A 25,091-nucleotide genomic window follows, 5' to 3' on the forward strand; every position below is an offset into this window, starting at 1 on the left:
TTTTTTGTCTTGTCACGTGATCTTATAGCATCAACAAAACCATGTGACCCTTAATGCGGAAGTGCGCTCAGACAGAGAGGACTATGGGGTGGCTGCTGTGCTAGTTTCTGCTTTACATGCTGTTTACGAGGTTTTAATATGACTCACACGGTTGTCCTGTGTTTCATTCTGTTCCTGTGTTTTAATGTAGTTGCACAGTTGAGGAATAATGGACACCGACGGCAGGAGTGGCCCGTTCCCTACAGGTAGGAACTTGAACACAACCTCCACCCTGCTTCTGCTCTGCAACTTACTAGTCATGTGACACAGTTGTGGAAATTTAAACAAAAAACAGAAAATATGACAATTAACTGGAAGTTTAATCAGTTTATTATATGAACTATGAATTTTTGTACAGAGGAGGAAAATAAGACAATATCTGTAAACGAGAGAACATGGAGACAACTTCTAAAAAAAAAATAGGTGGTGCGTTCATGTGACTGTAGAAATTATGGGCTTCGGAATTTTTGTAATGTCTTTGCCTTAAAAACTCCAGTGTAATTCTGACATTATTTAGGTATAACGATTAAGAAAATGGAGGATCTTGAGCAACAATACCTTCAAGTAGCTAAATATACGGCTTGACTTTACTGACTTTGTAAGTTATTTTTATTAAGACAAAAAATCATTCTGAGGGGAAAAATCAAAGACAATGTATGAAAATTATTTATTTTTATTTTTGAAGTACTAGAGATTATGATCTGTGATGTATTAACATGCCTACCATGCAAAAAAGTGAGTTATTGTTTTATACTCATGGTCTTTAAATTTCCCTGGGATTAATAAACTAATCTATCTATCTATCTATCTATCTATCTATCTATCTATCTATCTATCTATCTATCTATCTATCTATCTATCTATCTATCTCTTTTATACCTGGTTCATGTCAAGGGATCAAACCACAACTTTGGTTACAACTCGAGTCAACTAGTAACTAGTATTTTCATTATTAGTTAATCTTTTCATTCCTTATTTAATTGATTAGATGTTTGTTTCTATGAAACGTTCAATATTCATAAAAAAATATCAGTCTTTGTTAACCAAACCCCAAGAACATATCTGCAGATAATGAATAAGAAGCTAGAATTACTTATTATGAATTACTATATTCGTCATGACAAGAAGTAACTACTGGATTACCAAAATGCTCAATTATTAATTTAGTAGTTGACCATGAATTGAGTTATTGAATAATTGTTACAGCTCTTCTATTAACCTATATTGATATTCTGTGTTGTATTTGTGAACCCTAGATATACTTACTATATAAATATAACTACTATAATAACAATAACAATAATAATAATATCTAGTGTGGTCAACTGTATAAGGAGTTTATTTAGGCCTAAACTCTTCTTGGTCTTTGTAGTGATTCTCTGATGTTACCAACAGACGCTTTGATCGTCGGCCTGATGTGGACTCTTACTGTGAAGCCCTTTACCCATTCTGTCCAACGGGTGACCCTGAAGGACGGATACCCTACATGAGAGACAGTGATGTCATCTCAGTCTATCGACTACAAACACCTGTGTGGGAGTTCAAGTATGGGGATGTGCTGGGGAAATTAGTAAGTTCATGAATCCACCTGAAATCACTTTGATGTTTTATTTCATTTTAAAGATTAAGATTAAGAACACCAGTTTGTTGCACATATATTTACATTTTTTGCAGTGTAACCTTTCTAGTGCATCTGATTTATTTTTTCTTCTTCTTAACACTGTTGCTCCATAAACAATACATAATCGGTGTACTCTTCGTTCACAGCATATCATGCATGATGCTGTTGGGTTCAGTAGTGCAGAGACAGGAACCAACTACACCATGGAGTGGTATGAGCTGTTTCAACTGGGCAATTGCACCTTTCCTCACATTCGACCCGAGGTCTATGCACCGTTTTGGTGCAACCAGGGAGCTGCGTGCTTCTTTGAAGGCATAGATGACTTACACTGGTCACAAAATGGCACATTGGAGAAAGTAGGAGAAATTACTGGTAAGAGTTCACTTCTGAGAGTATTTGTGTTTTAGAATCTGCAATCATATTTTTTGACAGATCCATATAAAGACTGTGCTGTAGACTGTACATTGTGTTCAGGACAGTAGTGGAATGCAACTAAATACTTTTACTCATGTAAACATAGGAGGTACTTGTACTGTATTTGATGATACATTTACTCGTCTATATCTTAGAAGCAAGTATTTTTGTTTCATTCCACTACATTTACTGAATGTGCTTTGATTTCTTTTCATTTTACAATTCATCTCCTTCCTGTGCAATGAAAACCACATGATAAACAGAAGGATGAAGTGTTTCCTTTGTGAATTGACAGAATTGACCTAACTGTACTAGCTGTACCTAGCTGTAAAATTGCATTGTAAAAGTTGAAAACAGCCCTGAGATCATGAAAAAGTGACTTTTTTTTATAAGAAACATGGTTGTCACAGGACAAACATATGATCATTTTACAGAATGCGGTCCATTGCTGATGATTAAAATGCCTAACAAAGTTAAAAATCAGCTCAACCTTAATCATCTACAGTAGTAAACAACAACAGGCACATACATCCAACAGTAAACTGACTCAAAACAACTGACTGGGACCGCTTTACTGCACAGTGACACCTTTTACTTTTCATACTTTTTACATGCTTATAAAAATATGGAACTTGTAGTGGAGTATTTTCAGAGTGGTATTAGTACTTTTATTTAAGTATTTAAATATTTCCACCAAGTTATAAGTGGGCAGTAGATGGCATGAGTCTTCATCATGATGAAAGAGTCAGTCTCAAGTATTGTACACAGTTCTGCTCCAGTATTTGTAGAACCCAGCCTTTTTAAATAGTTAATATATTGTTGTCATGTTTTTTGGTTTTTAAAATGTTTACATCTTCAGTAGGAATAAACACTCTTGAAGCAGACATGGTTTAAAAAGACTAAAAAAAAGTTATTCTGGGCCGTTTCCATATCCACGAAATAAACACATTTGATTTTTAAATGACTTAAGTGGGGCTTGTGGCTTGTCCAACTGGTAACAGAATGTTTGTTTTTGTAGGGACTCAGTTTAATGACATGGCCCAGTGGGTCCAGGAAGACAACCAGACTGGGATCTACTATGAGACCTGGACTGTTCGCTCTGAGCCGAGCCCTAATGCCACAGTGTGGTTTGAGTCTTATGACTGCTCCCAGTTTGTCCACCGCACATACAGGAAACTGGCTGAATTGGGAGCCAAACTATCCAGCCGAACACAAACCAACTACACAAAGATCTACTTGTACAGCGGAGAGCCAACATATCTGGGAAACGACAGCGCCATATTCGGACAGCCTGCTCTCAAGAACCTGGCGATGGACATCCGCAAATTTTACCACCCAGTTCAGACCTCACCAGTCGTTCACAGACTTGGCTCTTAGTTTGTTGGAGGCTTACGAGAAGGTCGTGTTGGACAAGAGTTTCTACCTTTACTACAACTTTGAATACTGGCATCTGCCAATGAAACCTCCTTATGTGCAGATTACATATGAAGAAGTGCCTTTGCCTTAATGTTCCAGCAGAGATAATTTAAGAGCAGTATTGGTAATAAAACTGGAAATCCTCAAAGTTAACCCATAAAGACCCAGAGCTACTTTTGTGGCAGTGCCCAAATAAAACTTTTAGATTTAACCTTTTTTAAGTGATTTATCACATTTATTATAATATTATGGTCTGTATTTTGTGTCAGTATTTAATTCACTGATCATGTATATGTTCATTAAAATTCTGAGTAAATTCAAAGGTTATTATTTTACAACACAGAAAACTGAAGAAAAAGTGACTTTTTCAGCAAATATATCCATAACTGAATGAGAAAACAAGCATCTCCATCCACTGTCATTGATCCAACTCCACTTACTGTTGAATCAATGTAGAAGATGACAGTGTTTCCATGTTCACTGCGGAGCCTCTGAACATCCAAATGGGTCATATCTGATGACCATGAAAAGATGACAAACAGCATTTTACACCAACTATTTGTATGTATTGATAGGATTAGTGGATCATCAGGAGTAAATGCTTTTGGTCACCAGCAGCTGTTTGGGTCTTTATGGGTTAAGGTGAAAGAAATGAATGTCATTTTTGCTTTATTAACTTAAGAGAATATTTTTCACAATCAGCTTTTCAGCATCAAGGTCCATTTTTGTAGCTGTTCTGGAATTATTTTTCACTTTTAACCTACTCTGAACTTAATATATTATGTAACCAGCTCATAAGTGGACTGTACATGAGATCCTTTTTCTCAAAATCACACTGATAATCCTGTTTTGAGCTCTCACTTGCATTTCTAGACAGATACTGGGAATAAATACAAGCTCTATAATAACTTAACACAAAGCTACATGGATGACATTAATGCCGTTACACCAAAATGTTATGAATCAGATGTTTACAGTTTGAAAAATGTACATACGTCTAATTTTTTTTACCTTAACATTTTTAATTAAAGTGTGTTGAGTGCATCATGATGTATTGCAGTGTTTCAATGACAGACACCAAGAATACATTCACAACCTTTTATTACCAGTATAAGATCACATGTCCAAAACAATAATTTGAATTTTAAGACAGGTGACCAGAAAAGCAAAGTAGACAAAGCATTTGCCATACAGAAGCAAAACTAAAGGACAACACCAGTTTACTCCAAATAACAAAGACTGGCTTTGAATAAATCAAACAAAGATGCATAAGGATGAAAAGTAAATATCCTTCCCTCTTTGCATTTCTGAAATTTTCTGGATTTCCAAATCAAAGCCAGAAAATAACCCTTTTTTCAGTATTTATTATTAGTTACTGCTTTATCTTCAATCAATAAAATGAGTTTAACTTTAGAGCTGCTGTTATGGCAATGGTCTAATGCACTGCAGAAACTCTGAAACATAATCAGGAGATATGTTACTGTACACGAGCAGGTGCCTACTTTTGGTGATAAAAGACCTGTACTATCAATAGACTACGTTAGTTCCATCCAATAATACTAACACGTTTCAGCTGTAGTCTACGTTACAGTTCTGTGAAAATCTCATATGATCTGGATTACAGGAAACGGACCCTTGCAAGAAATATGAAACCTCAAAATCAGGTTACCTACAGATCCTAAAAGAGATGCAGTAATGTCCAAATGTTTGTCCACCACCAGTGTAGTGCATTTGGCCAAATTTAAATAAAACAATCACATATACTTTAATAATAAACACAGTCAAGTCTGTACATGATTTAACTTTTTCTCATTTCTGACCACTTTTTGCAGAATTATCCAGGTTGTGCGCTGTCCTTTGCTAGATTTTTTTTGTTTGTTTGTTTTCCCCATCGTTAACCTGGTAACCTTAGAGGGAAAGCATCGACACCTGCAGTCCTTTCTCATTCTGTGCGACAGCTTCATTGTATTTTTTAGTGCTATTGTCCTGCAGGAAATGAAATCCTCCTTAACACAACTAAAGCCACAAGTGTTGACTATTTTTCCTGCAAAAATGAGTGCACGGATAGTTGTAATCCGTCTGATTTTGCTTGAGATTAAATTGACTTTTGTTTGCAAAAAATCTCTCTGCTTTGTTCAGTCGTGGTGGAGTCGAAACGTTTGGACCTTGTGTATGTGAGAAAATAATCAGGACAGAGCTGGAGGAGTCAAACCCCTCCAAAAGAAAAGCTTGCTGTTGATCTGCTTGTAGGTTACGATGATTGCTTCTTTTCTATAACCGAAAAACACAAATTAATTACAAAAGCTGTATCCATATCAATAAATTACACTGCTCATCTTCTCTAATGACTACAGTATGAAAAAGATCCATCTAGTAAAGGATAACTTGCACTCTGGTTTATAAAAGACGAGAGCCATTGGTTAAAGAAACTTCAAACCCTGACAGAGGGTGAAATACAGAAATAAGTACATTTCTATTCATAATAATCAAACACACAGCGTTTTATATACAGATGCAATTGACTTCCTTCTTAAAGGAAAAAGATTGTTTCACTCATCTGACTTGCCAAATCTCTTTCAACTGAAGCGAGTGGATGTTTGGACGGGAGCACGGACGACGGCTGCCGGGACAGTGTTTGTAATGACAAAATGAATACTGCTTTCTCTCCTCGTTTTTTTTTTTTTCTCTTTTTTTTATACTATGCGATGACACAACACAGAGCAAACATGGGCTAATAGGAGGGCAGATATTCAATACAAAGAGCCAAGGTTTAGAGCTTCAACAGGCAAATAGCAGAAGATACAAATGAAACCTATATAGGCAATATAATTATTTAATGCACCTGAGAAACAAAAAGCCTTTCGCATTCCCAGCGTGCAATGTTGTAAGCTAGCGTATTGTTGAATGAATACGAAACAATCTGACCACGAAGGCCGGACACTTGCCATTATCAACCTTCAAATTCAGACATTTCTGTTCACTATCTATATATACATAGAATTATTTCTCTTGATTGTTTTCCTCAGTAAGAATACCCTTATTACTACGACATACTGTCCTGATAAATCAGAACCAGGTACAGTATAAATAATCATTTAAAACTGGATGCAACTAAGACAAAACAGACCACTAAATGTTTGTGTTGATAGGAGGATTAACTGCCCTTAAACAGAAGGTCCTGCTTTGTATTTGGTATTTTTGTAAAGTGCTTAGGAAATCTATCACTGTACAGACACCTTTATCTTTTAAACAAAGATAATTCACTTGTCAAGCCAATTTAAGTGTGATGCAGGAAAAAAAAATCTGCATAACTAGGAGAAAATCAAAATCCATGACATCAGTCAACACTGTACACCTTCACATCACAAATAGAGACCAATATACACATTTCTGTTCTAGCCAGCTTTTCATTTTCATTATACACACACGCACAACTCCTGGAATTGTATAATTTTTTTCACCAAGCATGATAGAGCTCAAATAAGGAGAAGCCAGATGTAATCAACACTACTCTTCACTTTAAATTAGTCTGAAGTGAGGTGTAGGATGCAACTGCGCTTTTGTAAATCAACGACCTCCTTCTCAGCTACACCTTACAAAACACAGTCTGTCACATAATATGCACAAATAATGCCACACTGTGTTACAGAGTGCAGAGCTGCTATCCCAGACTGGATTTAGGTAGGCCAAGTGGTAGTGTAACAACATGCTATTATGCGCTTAATTATCCCAAATTACTCCACAATGTTGAAAAACATTGAAACAACAGTCACTCCTGCACGCACCCACACACACACACACACACATATACATTTATTTACTGACATCTCTCATAATATAGATAATAATAACCAGGCTACAGCGTCTGTAGAGAGCACTTCGCAACTGTAAAAACATTACTTTAAGTCCTCTTTCTTCATCTGATTGTTCAATGCGCGAAGCCACCAGCCGGGTGGGTTCAGTCACAGGATTAGGCGAAGCATGATTCCATTTAGTTAACACGCAGAGATTTCTGTGGTATTTGCATGACATGATAGCATTGTGCAGTAGTCAGGTGCCATATTACATACCTCACCCACTATGAACAGGAATTCCACTAATTTCTGTTCACCATGTTGACACCAAATCTTCTGCTACTGCTGAACATTTAATGCAAACATGGAGGGCGTCGATGTTGTATTTCACAAACTTCAAACCCCTCTAGCTTGCCTTTACCAAGTTGGCATCATGTCTGGAAACCAGACTCGGCCCAAGTGCTTAGAAACCTCCCAATGAATCTCATCCAAGGAGTATTTGTGATCTGGAATCAGCACCTCCTCCATGATGGACAGCTGAGAGAGCCGACGGCCGCACATCTTCACAAACTCCACAAAAGCACTACAGGAAACCTCACACTCACCCAGGCCAATGGCCGACAGCTGGGTGCAGTGTTTAGCAATGCGGATCAGCTCCTCATCCAAGGGACGCAGCCCATTTGCACACACCACCAGCTCCACTAGACGGGGGCAATGGAGGCCCACCCGGCCTAACACCTCCTTGCTAACAGAGCGGCCGAAGTAGAGGTGCGTGACAGGGATTTCGTCATTAAAGAAAGGGCCGAACTCATCCTCATACAGGAAGAAGTACATGACCAGATTGAATTTGGGCGAGTGCCGCACCATCGCATCCCAGCTGCTCTTCTTGATGGTGTGGAAGTGCTGGCCTGGGTTCTCGCTCACTACATCGATACGCAGGTGTTCCAGGTGGACGTGTTTCTCAGAGGAGAGGGCCAACAGCAGTTCATCGCTCAAGAGATGGTAGTTGAGGGCAAGTTCTCTCAGGCCGTGACACTGGTCTGCCACACACAGAATCCCTGTAAACACGGACACAGTTATTCTTTTATACCGCTAGTCATTTATTGTTTATGACCAAAAACCTTCCATTATTAGAGACGAAACATAAAATCAACAACATAAAAATTAGGGTTGGGTTGGGGGGGGCTAACCTGTGTGGACCTTTGACATGGGCCTCCTGCTTAAATTGCTTTAGTTTGCATAGCAGGAAAATCTATAACTTCACATTCTTTGTTTAGCGTAAAGCCAGTTTTAAAAAATCTGAAGGGGTTGATTAGATAAGGGGTGCAAAGCAGACAACTTTGTGACAGTTGCTAAACACAGATAACAGTCTGCATTTTATCTCCCCCACCCAAAAGGACTAGGATCAGGTTTTGACCTGCCTTTCAGAAAGTCTGCCAGTTCCTTCTTTACTGTGATCATCAATTTTCTTCTGGATACTCCGGAGGCTTGACTTTTTTGAGACATTGTGCAAGTTTAGTCATAACTAGTAGCCTGCCATTTGTTACTGCTACAGTGTCACTGCTGGTTATTTTAGATAAGTGCTGTAACACTCAAAACTACCACTTTTAACAGCTATCACAAGATTTAAGTTTGTTGTCAACAGACCAAATCTTCAAGGCGTTCTGGTCAGCCCTAATTTCTGCTCCTATGTTGAGAATGTAGAAATGCTTTAAAATGTTTCCAGGAAAATGTATGTATGAACAGAAGGATATACTCATATAATGCTTGCCAGTTGTCGTTCTACAACAAGAAATGACAATAACATGTAAGGGCAGAAAAGAAAATTACAAGCTTTTAAAGAAAACCACAAAATGTGGAAAACATTTGCTGTCTTGTGACTGAAAATCAGAAACATGTTACTGAAAACATAAATGCACAGGTTTGAAAAATTTGTTCACAGAAATTCTGCTTTCAACATCACCAACAATAGCATGAAAAAATGAACATATGCCAACAAGATGACAAAGCTGCATCGGCATGTCACTGTACCTGCTGGGGAGACATGAGGACAGCTGCTCATTTTCAGAAGCTTCAGGGTGTCACTGTTGTTTGCCACCAGCACCTTCAGAGATGGGTCATCCACCGGCGTGTCATCAATCTTCAGTGAAGACAATGATTTGGAGTTGACAAACACCACAGTTAGAGCTGAGATGAAGTGAGACTGTGGACGAACAAGATTGGCAACAAATTAGAACATTCTAGAAAATGTAAAATACAAGGTTCATTCACAAACAATCTTAAAGTAGGTGAAGAACATTTTTAAATTTTTCTAGAGTGTCTGAATCTGACAGATTTAATGTCTTGGTTTGTGAATTTCACTAGAGCTTATCAGGACTGAAAAACAGTAAAAAACATTCTTCATCCCCTCAAAAGAAAAACCAACCCTAAAACTAATTTATTTTATTGCTCTAAAAGCAATATGCTTTTTTTCACTGAAATGTTTGACTGTTAATCCACCGTTGTGAATATTTGTTGAATTTTTTTCACAATATTTAAGGTATTCTAGAGATTAAGGTCAAGGTTAACTCATTTTATTATCACTGTAGGGAAATTTGGTCTCTGCATTTTACCCATCATAATACATACACAGTATCTGCATTAACATGAGTAATTAGCATTAGCACGTAGCACATGACTAGCTGTGAGCTGCCATTGAGGGCACTTGGGGACCAACTCCAGATCTTCACCAGCATTGTGATTAGGGGCATCAACAGGACAATTAACCTGCGTGCCACCACACCACCTTGTAGCCTAAAGGAGTTTTCAGCCCTAAAACTTTGTTTCCAATACTTTCACTTATACTTTCATTGAAATGTAATGGTGTTTCCAGGCCCGGAAAATTATAATTTAAAACTCTCCAACCATTTGAGGTTTTTCAGGGCAGTGAAGGATGGTAAAGCTTGTTTATTTTAGGTATAAACTGACATATGCAATGGCACCTGTTTCCAAGGGCAATGTGAGGTTCAAGAGCTCAGGGAAAGATCTCAGTGTGCACTTAAGCAGACAAAATAACACTTGTAAAAACAACATCTTTTGAGTTATTACTTCCTCGTCCTTGGACATGTGTGAGAATAGCCACTGTTTGAGCAACCTCCTCACTCCATACTAGGCATAAGATAAGCTCATGATAACACCGTAAAAATGCATTAGTGATATGTGATCAATAAAACAGGACAGAACTGCACTGCATTCCAACTGATTTGCTTGTAAATCAGAGACACAGGTTTGTAGAAGCATGCACAGCCCTCCTGTTTCTAGTGATTATACCTTTGGAACCTCCATAAAACTGGGTCTCGCTGTAGAGATGAGCCCCAAGGTCTTCAGTGAGCAATTCACCAGCTGTGAAAGAATGTCACATGCTGCTTCTGCAGACTCTGTACTACTGTCCACCTGCAAGTACAAACAAACATGTAGATTTCAAATTCATAAACTAGACAGAACTAGAAAAAAAATTCAGTCCAGATTCACAAACTACTACTTTTGCATGTCTCACCTTGAAGCTGACATATTGCAAGTGGTTGGAGTGTCTCTTAATGATCTGCTTGATGAGATCAGGATGTGTGGCTTTAAGGTAGGAGCTGGCTGGTTGGTTGAGCTCAAATTCAAAACATCTCCACAGCTCAGGCATGTGAAAGGCCTGATTCCACCCACGGCACACCTGAGAGGCATAAGCCCGGTCCAGCAGAGGAAGGTACTGAAAGATGTGGAGCAGTAGCTCCTGAGGCAGCCGTGCCCAGTTACTGTCTGGTGACTCACTGGCCTCCACTGCCTCAGACTCCTCACTCATCTGCTTCCGCATCTTTTTGTGAGCCTCTGGTGGGCTTTCGCTTGAGGAACCATGGCTGCCCTCCTCGCCTCCTTTCATCCGCTTCATTCTGAACAGAGGAAATACATTTGTTACCATCATATACGAGAAAGTAAGGACTTACTGAATTCAGCACTTATTTAACAAGTGGCTACTCATACTATTCTCAGTGGCTCTACATCTCAGCTTAGATCCCAATGTCTTCAATGAGGTCCCTCTTGTTTTATGTAAGAGGTCTCATGTTATTTTTGTCACAGTATTTTGTAAAAGTGATGATAGTGTGATAGCACTTCTAAGTTTGTAAATATGCATATCCCCTTCTATCGTTTATCCTGGATTTGACATACATAACAATACTACTGTAACTGTAGCTGTCCTGCCTAGAGTGGGTGGGAGTGGTTCTTGCTCATTTGTCTTCTTTATGAAACAGATATTGTTCACCATTCTTAGAAGTCAACGTCAACCTGACACATTGGTGCTATATGTAGTAATTAAACCTGACCACTCAGTTACAATGCAATTCAAACTTGAGTCAGTATCAGAAACAGTGCACGTTGTGATTAATTAGCATCATGATATCAATGTACATACGCACAAGGCCACGTTTAGCATTTAATGGGGGAAATGTTACATTCTATATGCACCAGCTGTCCTACACAATTTGCCTTTTGCAAAGATGCCCAGACATGTATAAATGAATCACAAAACGTTTCCACTGCCGGCTGTTTACCAACGCAGTGACAGTGTACATGAATGTAAACGAGTCAGCGAGGTTAGCTACAGCTACAGGATCATTTAACGCTAGGTATTTAGCTACAATATGGTACAAGGCTATTTCTAGGTTATAACACAATTACACACTAGAGAATAATCGATGAGTGATTACAAACAGAGACGTTTACTAGTGTAACTACAACAACTGACAGACAGTGTCGGCCACCCATCCTACCTTGATGTTTACACTCAGCTAGCTTGCTAGCTGTTAGCTGTTAGGAAAATCCGACAACTCACTTGACACTTCAGCCCGGGCCCACGCTAGAAAAACTCATTCGTACGAACCAAATAACACGCATCGGAGCACAATACCAGAGCCGTTAATGATCGACAAGAGTAAAAGATGTTTTCAGTGAAGAAACGGACCGAGCCAAGCACCTCCGCTCAGTTGACCTAATTCCTTCGCGGGAGTTACGGGCCCCCCCCAAAACTGAAATGGCGAAGTGTTGTTGTGACTCCAGCGGTGCACCATGGGAAATCCAATGCGAAATGGCTGTTGGTAAAGATCGTCTCTATTCAGTTGATGACTCCTAAGTTGAAAAAAAAAACCTGTTTTCCATTTTTTTTAATTTTAATTTTCATTATGATCAGATCCGTGTAAACAGACTTTGCACAAGCACTAAATATTTATTCATCAATCGTGTCAAAATGTAAAACAAATTAGTGCTGAATGTATTACAATACTGAAGAAATTTGGTAATTTCTGCAATTTGCTTCTTACCGCATTGCTTTACACGTGTAAACATGTGCTTTGCTCGTATCAAAAGAAAGTATTTGACTAGAATGACCCTTTACTCACTATACAAATTTTAATTTTACTCATAGCATATTGATTAACATATATAGTAGAAAAAAACAAAGTCTGGATCAATCCAAATAATATAAAATAAAGAAAAAAAATGCGAATCAACTAAACCAATTCCACCCACGTGTATGATGATGCCCATTCAAAAAGACCTCACTTCATATTGCAAGTTGGTTTCGGGAAAAATTGGCAGAGTGATACGTCTTCGTTTTTTTCTCCCTCTCAGCTGCAGGGCACAATTGTGTCAAACTTGTCTTGGTACTTTTCCAGACTTTAAACACCTCCACTTGGGCTTTTTTGCACCGTTATATGCAGTAATTAGAGGCCATCTAAGTTCATTTAATGAGCAAGTCAACACACACTTAAGAAAAATAATGACACAGTGTAAACTTGCGAAACAGAGAACCTGGTTTATTACCATTCAACTCCATCCACCACAGATATTACAGAGCAGATTCACAAGTATTAAGCTTTTTTATATAACAGCAGCTGCTTTTTTTCCACACTCTGTTTCTCTAACCCCAACCCCCCTTGCCTCCTACTTGGGAAAAGCATTACAGGTGCACAATTTTATTTGGTGTGAGGACTGGCCCTTTCATCATCATTCAGTTGTAATCAGTCTCATTGTGAGGTTTTTTGTCTATTTTTGTGTTACTGAAGGATTTGGTACTATTCTCCTTTGAAAGAGCTGCGAATAGGATTTACACCCACCATCATTCACTGCATATGCCAGGCTCATTCTTCTCATTTCCAGACAACAGAAGAGATCTGACATTTAGAAGAGGGCAAATTACGACTGTCTACTGTATAAAAATGTACAGTGGCTTTATTGACATACATTCCATAGGTTAAACAGCTGCAAAATAGGAGGCACACCCAGTATTGCACTTCATTAAAATTTCTGGCTCAAAACATAACCCAGAATATCAAACAAAACTGAAGTGAAGAGTAGCAACTTCGGAATACAGCTATTTTGAATAGTATCATTATATACAAGATTAGATAAATCGTACACTATTTTCCTCCCAAACATAATATTCTTAACAGTCTTTTCCTTTCTTTTGTCCGTCAACCCATGATGCACTTGACAGTGGAGAATACTGTACAAGATTACGAAAAAGTTTACATACAACAATATTTTAAATTTATAGGAAGCTGGAAATACGGCCTGTTCCTTTTTTTTTAAACCCCACACTGATCCACAGTTGCCTTAAGCAAATTCATTTTATATTCACTGTTTAATCTTGTATTGTTACACTTCAGTGATCAGGAGGTGTGCAACGTCTATAGAAGCCGAGGGAATACAACGGCCGCATGCAAACACGTCACAAGTTATTTTCTTTTTTTTCTTTTTTCTTTTTTTAAACCTATTGTTCTTTTATGTTTCAGGTTACTCGGAATCCAAAGGAGCCCCCGTTCATGTTCAATGCAGGGCATGGATACTGATGTTGGTACAAGAGCAGACCTGAGGACTCTTGGTTTAGTGCAGAATCCTGGTCCAGTGTCCAGGAAACTTGACACTGCCAGAGCCAAGCTTCGTGGCTGAGCTTCAGCAGCAGCCAGAAATCACAGTAGACAAACTGGTTTTCAGTAAAGGTCTCTTTTTCTGTTATTTTAGAAGGTGTGGGCATTTCTGCACACCCCACAGCCCAAAGCGAACTCCTCCCCCGTTGGTGGGTGAACCACATGCAAAGGGCACTCAGTACCCTCCAGCTGCTTGCCTTTGGGCCCTGTGACAGAAAGGGCAAAGTATACATGAGCAGGTTGTCTAATTGAATGTTGTCTACGTAGTGTAGTCAATAGAACTGTTAAGCACCTGCAGGACAATGAGGCAGCTCCTCCTTAGGGACACTCGTCATCCTCTGGAAGTCATCGTGGCAGGCATTGCAGAAGTGTGTGGTGCCAAAGCAGAAGAAAACAGCCACAGAGCAGCAGTACCGGCATTTATACTCAAGAAAGTCTGTGCCATGCTTGGAACACATCTGGGAAAAGTATACGTGAGACATCAGGGGCTGTATTCACACTATCATACATGATTACAGATAAGCTATAATGATAACATGACCAGGTATAAATGATCGACCTGAGCCCTGGAGACATCTGAGCAGGCTCCACAGATCAGCTCACTGGGGTCGTAGTCGTCTCCCTGCCCTGCTTCTGCATCACAGCGAGCCTCTCCTCCAAAATAGGCCTGAAAATACAGAATAATGTGAATTCTCCCAGCCTCAACACACTCAAATTAAAATATCTCCACATTTTGGCTTATCTGATACCTTCTTGCACTTGTAGCAGACATAATATGCATATCTGTTCATGGCAAAGCCTGCTGGGTCATTGTGGAAGCGTGCACCTGGAGTCGTTATTGCCTCACTCTTATGTAAACCTTCGTACTCAAGCCTCATCAAAGCCTTTCTCCTCACATCCTCATAAAGTTCCTTTATCGGGTCGAGCAGGTCCTTGATCACAGAGTGATTGATTTTGTTCTGGACACAAATAGGGAAAAAAATGCTCACAATTATAAGAGGTCAAAAGTGCAGCAAATCAACAGTTTTCAACCAAACACTTCAAATCATGCAACAGCAATACTGAAACAGTAATGATTGTCCTCTGAGTTTGTCACATTGTATAACTAGTCATTATTCCCCCAAACCCCACAAATTCCAAAAGCGCTACTTGTTAGTGATGTTCATTCTTTCTTTTTTTTTTGACATGGCCCATTGACAGTAGCCGAATGATTAGTTTCTCACAAAGTTTACTGGAAAGCATATCTAATGGTTTTCTAGTTTTGCTCTGGAAGCAAAATGACAACAAATGTCATGATGGACAAAAGAATTGGATGACAGACAAATTAGCAAAAGGAATCACTCAAACGCATAAGGATACATGTAGTAAGTTTGGTACAATTCAGTACTAAACTTCTAACATGTAAAATGTCAGAATTTTCATAGACTTTAAACACACTGAGCTAAACAGGGTTGTAGATACAGTGGATACAACCTCCACTCATTTGGTTTCTTAGTTAATATCTCTTAAAAGACTCCAACCATGTTCACCTTGCAAATAGGGCACAGCATGAAACCAAAAGTGATTCGGGGCCCAAGCCAGCGATTTTCCAGAACTCGACGAGTACACTGAAGGTGGAACACATGAGTGCAGTCCAACTGAGAACAGAAGACAGTAGACCATTAAACAAGACCAATTTAATCCTAAAGGACACCCAACATCAGAGACACGGTCACATTTTCAGGTACCTGTACAGCAGGAGCAGCAGAGAGGGCTTCAGTGAAGCAGATCATACACATGTCATCTGCATCTTGTTTCAAACAGCCTGTGTTCTTGTCACAGCCATGCAGACATGGCAGGCAGGTGTCTTCATTTTTAACTCCACCACAAGGGTGTCCACAAGGATGAGTCTTACTGCAGGCAAGTTTGGCGTATTCCTGTGGAGACATCAGAGACATTGGTAATTGGTCATTTTTGGTGAAACTAATCATTAGCTCTGAGATTTCTTTTTAATAAAAAGCCAAACTAAAACTTAATTCTACATTATGTAGTGTGTGTGATGTTATTATACTGCAAGTGCTTTATTTGAAGTGTTTGGACAACATCTCCTTCCATATTAAAAACTAGTCACACATAGAAAGACATCTACACACTGTGCCAGTGCTGCAAGAAGGTTTTCTTTAAACCAATCACAATCATGTTGGGTGGCACTAAGCCAAGACTGCAGAGACAGTTCCTTGGCAAAGATTGGCAGGAGCTAATGATTTGGTGAAACATTTACACAAGGGGAGGTGAAGCCTCGCATTATAATGGTTAAACCCATGCAAAAGAAAAAGCCTCCAAAGCTGGCCTGCCTTGATTAGTCATTACATTCTTAGTGTATAGTTGCTTGTTTGGAGGCTGTTGTTTCACACAATAAGGCGAACTTTTACAACGGTAATGCAAATATTTTAGAGGGGGAGGAGAATCTTTAAAATTCTATGGTTCAGTCATCATTATTTAAACTGCATTCAGCACAGCAAAACTTCATATGGTAGATATTTAATATAAATGCTCCAACTTGTCTATCAAATTTTTTGTCCATCAAAATAATAAAATAAAAAAACAAATCTTGAAATCAAGATACAGTTTGCCTGTGATTGTCAATGAAATACCTGGCAGTCTGGGTCTGAACAAACACTTCCCACTGCAGACAGCTCAGTTCCATTCCTGGTACCACAGAACCTGCAGGCGTCTGAGCTGCTGGATGCTGGTTTACCTGCAAAAATATACAATTTATCAAAGTGAGAACACATTTGCTGTTGAAATCATGCAGTCCAATTGTTTTTAATGCAAGGACAAAAGTTAGATTCTTTTTTTGTTAAATTTCTAGAAACATAATACAAACAACTGGATTTTACGCTACCTGTGTGCTCTCTGAACTCGACCATGGCCTTCATAGTCTTTGAGTCAGCGAGGGCCATGAGCCAGAAGAGCTTGGTCCTCCCACAGCCTTCATGGAGATCAACCTTTATGGCCTCTTCTTCCTCTTTGAACACCTGAAGGATAGGTGAAAATGAGATTTAACATCAGTTGTTGATTATTTATGTCATTAAAACAATCAGCAATCAACAATAGAGAAAAACTTCAACAGGGTAACTCACGAACCTGTCTCTGGTGAGAACGTGTGCGTCGATGCAGGTGGAGGAATCGGTCACAGTCGGTGCAGAGGTTACCACACATGTTACATAGGATGATAGCTGCTGTCTCGCCATCATCATGGTTATCACACATCGGCTGTGGAGAGAAGCAAATGAAATATGAATATAAAATTGACTTTTATTAAATTTTATATTTTTATTCAGTCTTTCACTTTGGGTTTTGATTCCAGTTTGAGTACACGAGCAGCTTTTTTTTTCCCAGAAAATCTTTTTTTTTTTCCCCCGTTAAATCAACATTAGGAAAAATGACAACAAAGCTGATTTATCCTCAGCTCTGTTTTGTTTTTATTGTATTTTCAATTTATTTCCTTTTTAAGCGTTTTTTGTAGAATTTATTTTCTTTATTGTTTTTTATTTTATTTTAGTTTTAGCATCATGAACTACATGAATCTGTTATGTTGTTTTCATACAGTTCAACTCACCATCTGCTTCTGCTGTCCATCTTTGCCCATCCAGCGCCCAGAGGACAGCCGGTCTACGTGGTCCTGGTCCAGTACACATAGTGAAGCCAAGGCCAGCCACAGCTAAAAGACATAACAAGAAATAAAATCTCGTTATTCAGCATTTTTAAATATATACACTCTTTGCTCACGACCAAAACTGAGTCCATACCCTTGTGGTTGCGATACATCTCACAGGAGACCGATGCTCCTCCTCCATTTTGGTCAGGGCTATGATGGTTTCAGCGATTGCATTTTTGGTGACTCTGGACCAAGCATCTGACAAGTGACCCTAAAAATGAAAAAATTATTATTTTTAGAGTGACACTATCCCAATAGACGCCACAAAAAATGTAATCTAAAGCAAAAACATCCAATGTTGTTTCATGTTATAGAACTGCAAAGTCAGAAGGGGAGGCTAAATTCAAGTATTGGGGACTTACAGCTGCCATGTCTTTAACCAGCTTTATGATGATCTCTGCAATCTGCGGAGGAGTGGAGCCTTTCATCCACCAGTGGCTCTCACCTCTGCGGATATAGCTGAAAATGATGGGACATAAAGTTAGAATGGGAACTTCAATTTGCTAAATGCACCTCAGCAGATTTGTGTAATTTTGAGTGTGACGTTCCCAGGCCCAGTAAGAACTAACGCACCTAGAATTGAAGATCATGGGCAGTGTAACAGTGGTCACTCCTTTGCCCACAGCCATGCCGGCAGTACCAGAAATGGTGGTTCCTTTGGCTTTCAGCTGTACAGTGAGGGCTTTTGCAATGCAGCCCAGGAACATGTCAAGGATGCCTAGCTTGTTCCAGTCGCCCTTCTCTGTGGAGTGGATAATGTCACTGATGTCTGCAGGTGGCAGGGCTTTCACTCCAATGATGCTGGCAAGTCGCACAGGTGTCACCTCAGGAAGAACGCGTCTCAGCAACGACGTCACCTGCAATAAGACACAACAATATATTAACAGATATTAACCCATGGGGAAGGCACATAAGACAATTTTGAACACAAGAAAATGTCACTGCCATGAAGGACCAAATATACAGTACTTGCAGTCTATGCGAACAAATGCCCAGTTCAGGCAAAAGATTCACAATAAAACAGATAATTGTGCCAGTGTGAGGGCAAGAAAAACCTGTCCAATGACATAGACTAGGTCACGCCACCAATGTTTTTAAATGGTTTTGTCTTATGAGTCTTTAGTCTGAACAGTTGAAGTGAGTGGTACAATCTCCCTTTATGCATGTTTATGTGTTTCAAAGCTGATCTGCTTACTTGGAGGAGAAAAGGATTTTTTAAGATATATTAAAAGTACAACATATTAAAAGTGGCATAATGAAAATTCACACAAGAGTTATTATATCAAATGAATTTAAGTTGAAATGGCCTAAATATTATTTTCCCTGTGTAGTTCACACTTTATATCAACCATTATGTGTATGACGAAACCTGTAGTATGCATGAATCCTTCACTTACCTGTCTCTGTACTCGTGGGGAGGCAGTATGCAGCAAAGAAAACAGGTCTTGCATTAGTGTTAGCTGCTGGGCTAAGTACTGGCGGCCCACGTTGGAGCCGCTCAGAGCCAAAACCATGGAGAGGAGCTCGAAGCAGTAGGCATCTGAGGAGGCGTCATCATCACTGGGCTGGGAGTTGGCATTCTCTTTGCTTGAGATGGCATGCTCCCACTCCTCCCTAACCCGTGTAGCCTCCATACGGATGGCCTGCACAATGTGTGCGCACACCTAGGAAGGAAAAGTGCACACCAATTAGTTTAGAGGGCAGAGATCATACCCGTTCATTTTATGTTCCTGTTTGGAATTCAATTTGAAATGGTTTGAGTAACAGGCAATTTACCTGTTTCTGTAGATTGGTAAGTTTGCTCCTGCTGAAAATGATTCCAACCATGTGTTCTTTTAGGTCTGCATCAGAGGGAACCTATTCAAAAAAGTAAAAAATAATTAGGGTAACAGTCACTCGTCATGAATCTGTTCATCAGCATGGTTAAATATCACAGTTCAGACCTTATCTTCTCCCTCCGGTGATGACAGCAAGTTTTTCTCCTCCTGCTCTGGGGTAGGCTCTGCATCACCACAGATAAGTTTTCCAAAGACCTACATGTACACAACAGAGTAGTGACTGGCTATCTTCAATTGATTCGGGTCAAAATGCAGTCACTCAGAAACAAACATAAGACTATTCTTGTGTGACTGGGTAATCTTGTGCACTATGTTGATAAGGAACTGGACAAACCTGTGAGGTGATGAGTCGGAACACTCGAAGTGTCTCTGCCTCACAGTTCTTTTGCTGTGCCATACTGGCTGACACTTGGCCTGGAATCTTGATGCTCTCACCCTCTTTCCAACCAAGGACCTTCACCTGACGCACCCTCAGGGTGTTCTCTGGACCTTTAAGCTCCACCTTGATCACATGATGATCCCCTCCAGGAAGCTCACTTGTCACCCAGCCCATATGACGTGAGTCAAGGTCAACCTGAAATGAAAGATGATCATAGTGATCTATGTTGAGTACAGTATTTCAATGCTTTATTAATCCTGCCTCTTGTGACAAAATGAGATGTAATTTAGGACAAAGGAAGTGAATAGATGCTTCATGTAACAAAGGGACAGAAGCAGATCCCTTTGGGTGCAGCTGAAACATTTAAAAACATTCATACTGTTTATAATTCTAACACATTCATCCACAAAAATACAAACTACACAGATTGTAGTTATGCATCCCTCATATTTTTACCTCAGCACCTGAGAAGCCCAAGACAGTACCTGTTTGATCCTGCAGAGGTCCTCTATTGCTTTTCCACAAAGGAATGTTACTGATGTGACTTTATTCTGTGGATATGACAAAGTAAAACTCAGTTTCTCATCATCTGCTTCACAATGGTTTTAATTAGGCATATATTTCCTAAGAATTCCAGTTAAAATATCAAGGCTAAAATATGTAAATGTACAATTTACTCTTGTCTCCTTACCCCGATGTCCCTGGAGTTGTCCACATGAACAGACACATTGGAGGCATTTATGCCTTTCACACAACTGATGGTGATGCTTTTGGTTTTGTTCTTATCCTCATCTCCTGATTCCCAGAAAGTCTCTGTGGAGCCATCAGTTAGACTGCCAATCATAGCAGGTCGACTAGATGTCTTCATGTCCACTACACTTGTCAGGTCTTTCAGACAAGTCACTAGACACAAATCCTATGACCACACACAGACAATACAGCAGAAATTCAGTGTGCAGCCCAGATGAAGACACAAAACAGACAATACAGTCACCTTACAGAGGTGAAACACTGCTGCGAGGGGCTTTTTTTACCTGGCTCATTGCTTCATAGCCTGACTGCACACTGATGTTAAAGCTTTCCTCACTGTCTCCATCATCTGACTTGGACAATATGTTGTTGATGTGATGGAAAACATTGCTTTGGTGGAGGAACTGGTGGTCTGACTGCTTGAACTTAAGACTCCAGCATCTAAAAGGAAGAGTGAAAACATTTACACTCTCCCTTGTGATGTGCATGATGTTCAGAAATGAGAACAGAAAATAGACACTGCACCTGAGAGCCATCTGCTGAAGTGAGCTGCCACTAGGAAGGGACATCATGAGGTCAGAGATAGTCTGAAGGAGTCGGTGGAAGGTGTGAGGGAGAGGATGAGCTGCTTCCCCGGCGATAACAATGTCTGACAGAGGATGTTCACAGACACCAAGATCTCTCTCCTGTGGTGCGGGACGGTAAGAGGGTCCATAATTAGTAAGCAGAGCAACAACCCTTGGTTTCATTCTGTCTGACTTTAAACTAGTCATCACCTGTTCCACATTTTCTTTGTTCCCCTTGTTCTCATCTTCTTCTTCATCCTCTGGCTCAAAGGGAGATGGTGTGAGAGATGCAACAAAATGCCAGAGGATGTCGTGCAGGGAAGTTGTCTGGATCACATTGCACAGCAGCCAGTTAAATGCCTATGGGGGTCACAAGATCAAATTGTAATAATTAGCCACATAGTACTTGCCACAACAGTCAAAACAATAACCGAGGGCATACTTTGTAGCATAAGATAACTGGAGTTGTTTTCACTATCACTGTTGAAGGAAAACTGGCATAGGCAGAAATCATGTTTACAGAGAAGGAAAATTATTAATGATTTATTCACATGATATTTAGAGTAAGAACATAGGTCATCAAAATTATGCAAGTTAGGCCGTGTAATTTTTATCATTTTAATGTAGAAATATTACACTTTATATCTTTAAATACAAATACATAAATGTTGAGTAAACCAGAATCTTGTTATGTTGTGGCCTAACAGCAAGACTAAACTAACATTGAGAAAGACTTGGTAGTCTAAACAGCAGTACCTCCATGGCAAACACTCTGCAGGCAGATTTCCTCAATGCATGCTTCATGGCCACCTCCAAGCCCTCAAGGTCATGATGCTGGATAACAAAAGCAAGGACAGGCCACTGGAAGTTCCTCTCCCCCTTACTGAGGGAACCATGGGCCGAGATCAGCCTGGACAGCTCAGGGGAGGGGTGTCTCAACAGGGAAGAGCCCACCTCTGCAATGGGGACAGAGCAGGTCCATTTTACAAACGATGCTGTAACTCATTCATCTTCCTCTGTCACATAAAAACACTCAGTTCTAAAGTTTAGTTACCTGCATCGCCACTGTGCACCCTGCGCCTGGGCACAGCTTTAACCCTGGCTGGACAGGGTGAGTGCTGTTTGTCATACTCAGAGGCTACGACAGAGTACGACCTCTGAAACACTGTGCGCTTAGCCGTGTCACTGTCGGTAATTGGACTAGTCTCAAGACTAAAAGAGAGGACACACAGACAGAGAAAATTACATTTACAATAATTTCAGTATCACTGAAGACCTCAGATTCAGCAAGATATAGCAGGTGGTTTGTTGATAAAAAAATAACTTAATGTCTAATGTAAGTATTTGTATATGTGCTGATATAAAGTTAATCAGTGCAAGAAGGTGACATGGCAAGCTACAAGCTAAATGATTTAAGAATTAATTGAGCTCAACTGTAAAAAAAAAAAAATCACAGAAATAGGAGTGAATCAAAGTGCCTGTAGTTAGGATATATTTATGTGACAAAACAGCATTATGAGCTGTTGTCTGTGCTGCTGTCTGTTTCAAACATTCTTTATTTGGGATTTCTGCAGGCTCCAACAAAATAAAGTCTAAATTTTAAGACATTTTGAGACTATTAAAATGGAATGGAAAATATATTTAAATTCTTGTTGCACTACGGCCAGACCGTGGTGTTGTTGTTTATGTGAAAAAAACAACACTATTAGATGATTGCAGGCACTGTGGCTTTGTTTTTTACAGCTTCTTAATGTTTTTCTGACTTCCTACGCAAGTCTTATGCCTCTGTAACAAAGTTCCTAACTGGAGGAGGATTTTCTTTTACAAAGTAGAGTGGGCTATAAATTCATTGTTTTCAACAGCCTTTGTCCATATTTAAGACATTTTGAGGCATCAACTTCAGACACACTAATATTCTTAGGGTTAGGAAACAAGATTCTGTTAAAAATAAAAATATGGAAGACTTTAGAGGGAGATATACTTTCTGATACAGTCAAACTAGATTAGTAGATTATTTAGTGTCAGTGTGTTTAAGGTTCAGCCTGAGAAAATCTGTACAACAGCCTCTGTTTCCTCTGTTTGTAAGCACATTAATGAGGGGATGAGGAAGTAATTAAGGAAATAGTGCTAAGATGTTCTACCTTGGGGGCATTGATTTCATGTTGCTCTCTGGTTCTTCAAACACATTGGGGCAGGCATCAGGTGTGACTGAAATGTAGGGAGCAGGAACAGATGTGGAGCGCAAATACCTCATCTCATCCTGGAAAAGGTTATCATCTTGGTAGGCCCCAAAGTTCTCTGTGTGTTGCCTGTAGCATGAGATGAGAGAAGTATGTATAAGCAAGTAGAAACATTTAACTGCGAAGTTTCCTTTTCTATAAAGAGACCTATAATTAACTGAGGAGTTTGTTACCTAGCAAGTGTCTGTAAGTAGAGGCATCCCATTTTATTGGGGAGTTCGTCTGACACTCCCTCCTTGAGGCTGGGAAGCAGCTGCGAGTGTAGGGGCCGGGGAGGGTGGTGGCACAACATACTGGGCTCTGCAGCGCTGCTCAGAGACAGCAGGAACAAAGCATTTGCTCGAATCACCTGGTGGGCCTCCATAGTTGGCAATGCCCTTGGGGTCTTCACCTGCAGCGGTTTCTTCCTTGACTGCTTCACCTATAAAAAATGCAGACTCATGTTGAGTTTTACGGCCTCAAGGGAGACGAGATTTGCTGAAATCTGGCAGCAGTAAGCTACCTTTTCCCTGGCGGCAGTCTGTTTCTCTCTGAGATATTTTTCCCTACAGCGATCGCACACCAGGTACCAGGTACTGCCTCCGATGCCTCCATCTCCGCAGTTCCCAGCCCAACCACCACAGAAGTGACCAATGCTGTTGTAGCCCTGGCCTCCTGCATAGCGGCCACAACCTGAAAAGCAAAGCAGGGATATTAATGCACACAGTGAACACAATGCAGATGTTAGTCACACCAAAGTCAGTCAATAATTGGCTAATTATCCAATATTCAGAATCTTTACAATGATCTATATCTTTACTTTCATATTAATAGTAATATTAATAGTGGATTATTGTATATATTCATGTATATTTGTGTACACATAATGATGTGTATATAATATGTGGATGTTATGTTATTTCTTTCTTATTGTGAAGTTGAAACACTACATAGAGTGCACAAGCTCGAATTAAACCAATCAATCAATCAATCAATCAATCAATCAAATTTTTTCTGATAAAACAAATAAAAAGAGCTACTTTGGGTCTAGTGCAGTTGCTTCTCTCTGCTGCCACTTTATGGCATGCAGAATTGCTCAACAAATTTAGGTTTTACTAGATGTATGTTTTTGTTTTGTTTTTTTACTTAATTGTGAAGTTATTTAATTTACTTTATCAAACTTTGAAGGGCTAATATATTTCCACTTTGAACTCAACAAAGAAATGCTTACAATAATGTTGAAAAGCTGTCTTTCAATGGTTTGATTTTGTGTTATAAGTTTGTTTTCCAAAATAAACATTTTTTCAAAATTTAGATTTTTTTCTGCAAATCTACAACATATCTTTTCAAATATTGGTAACTGCGCTGACTAATAACTGGTACAGACCCTAATGATGATAAAATA

The 25,091-nt window shown here is 39.5% G+C and overlaps 3 protein-coding genes across 20 annotated transcripts in view; 1 reads left to right on the forward strand and 2 right to left on the reverse strand.

Moving 5' to 3' along the window:
* Positions 1-60: 60 nt before the first annotated feature.
* On the forward strand, positions 61-3,754 carry cln5 (CLN5 lysosomal BMP synthase). Its single transcript, XM_030125847.1, is given in 5 exon segments — positions 61-245; positions 1,435-1,609; positions 1,807-2,032; positions 3,093-3,409; positions 3,411-3,754. Coding segments are annotated over 5 exon segments (996 nt in total). The 5' UTR covers positions 61-138; the 3' UTR covers positions 3,582-3,754.
* An 820-nt stretch (positions 3,755-4,574) lies between these two features.
* fbxl3a (F-box and leucine-rich repeat protein 3a) lies at positions 4,575-12,350 on the reverse strand. 2 transcript variants are annotated; one of them, XM_030124150.1, is made up of 5 exons: positions 12,143-12,350; positions 10,820-11,201; positions 10,594-10,716; positions 9,316-9,487; positions 4,575-8,342 (listed from the first exon to the last, which is right to left on the reverse strand). In XM_030124150.1, exons 2-5 carry the CDS (start codon positions 11,198-11,200, stop codon positions 7,702-7,704), a joined length of 1,317 nt encoding a protein of 438 aa, XP_029980010.1. In that variant the 5' UTR covers position 11,201; positions 12,143-12,350; the 3' UTR covers positions 4,575-7,701. The 2 variants fall into 2 exon arrangements, with proteins under 2 accessions (XP_029980010.1, XP_029980009.1); XM_030124149.1 differs by having other exon boundaries at positions 12,081-12,348.
* A 745-nt stretch (positions 12,351-13,095) lies between these two features.
* Positions 13,096-25,091, reverse strand: part of mycbp2 (MYC binding protein 2) — a 64,182-nt gene continuing 52,186 nt past the window's right edge. For all 17 annotated transcript variants that reach the window (XM_030124844.1, XM_030124855.1, XM_030124839.1 and 14 more), the window contains 27 exons: positions 24,210-24,379; positions 23,881-24,128; positions 23,609-23,776; positions 22,522-22,679; positions 22,224-22,423; positions 21,678-21,827; positions 21,427-21,587; positions 21,186-21,342; positions 20,843-21,067; positions 20,637-20,702; positions 20,107-20,346; positions 19,878-19,967; positions 19,711-19,791; positions 19,332-19,598; positions 18,508-18,791; positions 18,297-18,393; positions 18,026-18,145; positions 17,836-17,937; positions 17,361-17,489; positions 17,119-17,251; positions 16,868-16,971; positions 15,962-16,150; positions 15,764-15,871; positions 14,984-15,193; positions 14,794-14,901; positions 14,527-14,692; positions 13,096-14,440 (listed from right to left, as the gene is read on the reverse strand). In XM_030124844.1, the coding sequence (XP_029980704.1) occupies positions 14,325-14,440; positions 14,527-14,692; positions 14,794-14,901; positions 14,984-15,193; positions 15,764-15,871; positions 15,962-16,150; positions 16,868-16,971; positions 17,119-17,251; positions 17,361-17,489; positions 17,836-17,937; positions 18,026-18,145; positions 18,297-18,393; positions 18,508-18,791; positions 19,332-19,598; positions 19,711-19,791; positions 19,878-19,967; positions 20,107-20,346; positions 20,637-20,702; positions 20,843-21,067; positions 21,186-21,342; positions 21,427-21,587; positions 21,678-21,827; positions 22,224-22,423; positions 22,522-22,679; positions 23,609-23,776; positions 23,881-24,128; positions 24,210-24,379 (4,247 nt within the window). In that variant the 3' untranslated portion in view covers positions 13,096-14,324. The remainder of the gene's footprint in view (positions 14,441-14,526; positions 14,693-14,793; positions 14,902-14,983; positions 15,194-15,763; positions 15,872-15,961; positions 16,151-16,867; positions 16,972-17,118; positions 17,252-17,360; positions 17,490-17,835; positions 17,938-18,025; positions 18,146-18,296; positions 18,394-18,507; positions 18,792-19,331; positions 19,599-19,710; positions 19,792-19,877; positions 19,968-20,106; positions 20,347-20,636; positions 20,703-20,842; positions 21,068-21,185; positions 21,343-21,426; positions 21,588-21,677; positions 21,828-22,223; positions 22,424-22,521; positions 22,680-23,608; positions 23,777-23,880; positions 24,129-24,209; positions 24,380-25,091) is intronic.

This window comes from Sphaeramia orbicularis, chromosome 21 (assembly GCF_902148855.1).
Source record: "Sphaeramia orbicularis chromosome 21, fSphaOr1.1, whole genome shotgun sequence".
Classification (NCBI taxonomy): Eukaryota; Metazoa; Chordata; class Actinopteri; order Kurtiformes; family Apogonidae; genus Sphaeramia; species Sphaeramia orbicularis.

What these genes read in the sequence shown, in the direction of transcription:
- fbxl3a (XM_030124150.1), bottom strand. Translation starts at nt 11,200, where the DNA reads ATGAAGCGGATGAAAGGAGGCGAGGAGGGCAGCCATGGTTCCTCAAGC. An exon ending in TGCAATATGTCAGCTTCAAG is followed by an intron (nt 10,717 to 10,819) that starts GTGAGACATGCA and finishes TTGTACTTGCAG; the next exon opens with GTGGACAGTAGTACAGAGTC. An exon ending in TCCTCATGTCTCCCCAGCAG is followed by an intron (nt 8,343 to 9,315) that starts GTACAGTGACAT and finishes CCGTGTTTACAG; the next exon opens with GGATTCTGTGTGTGGCAGAC.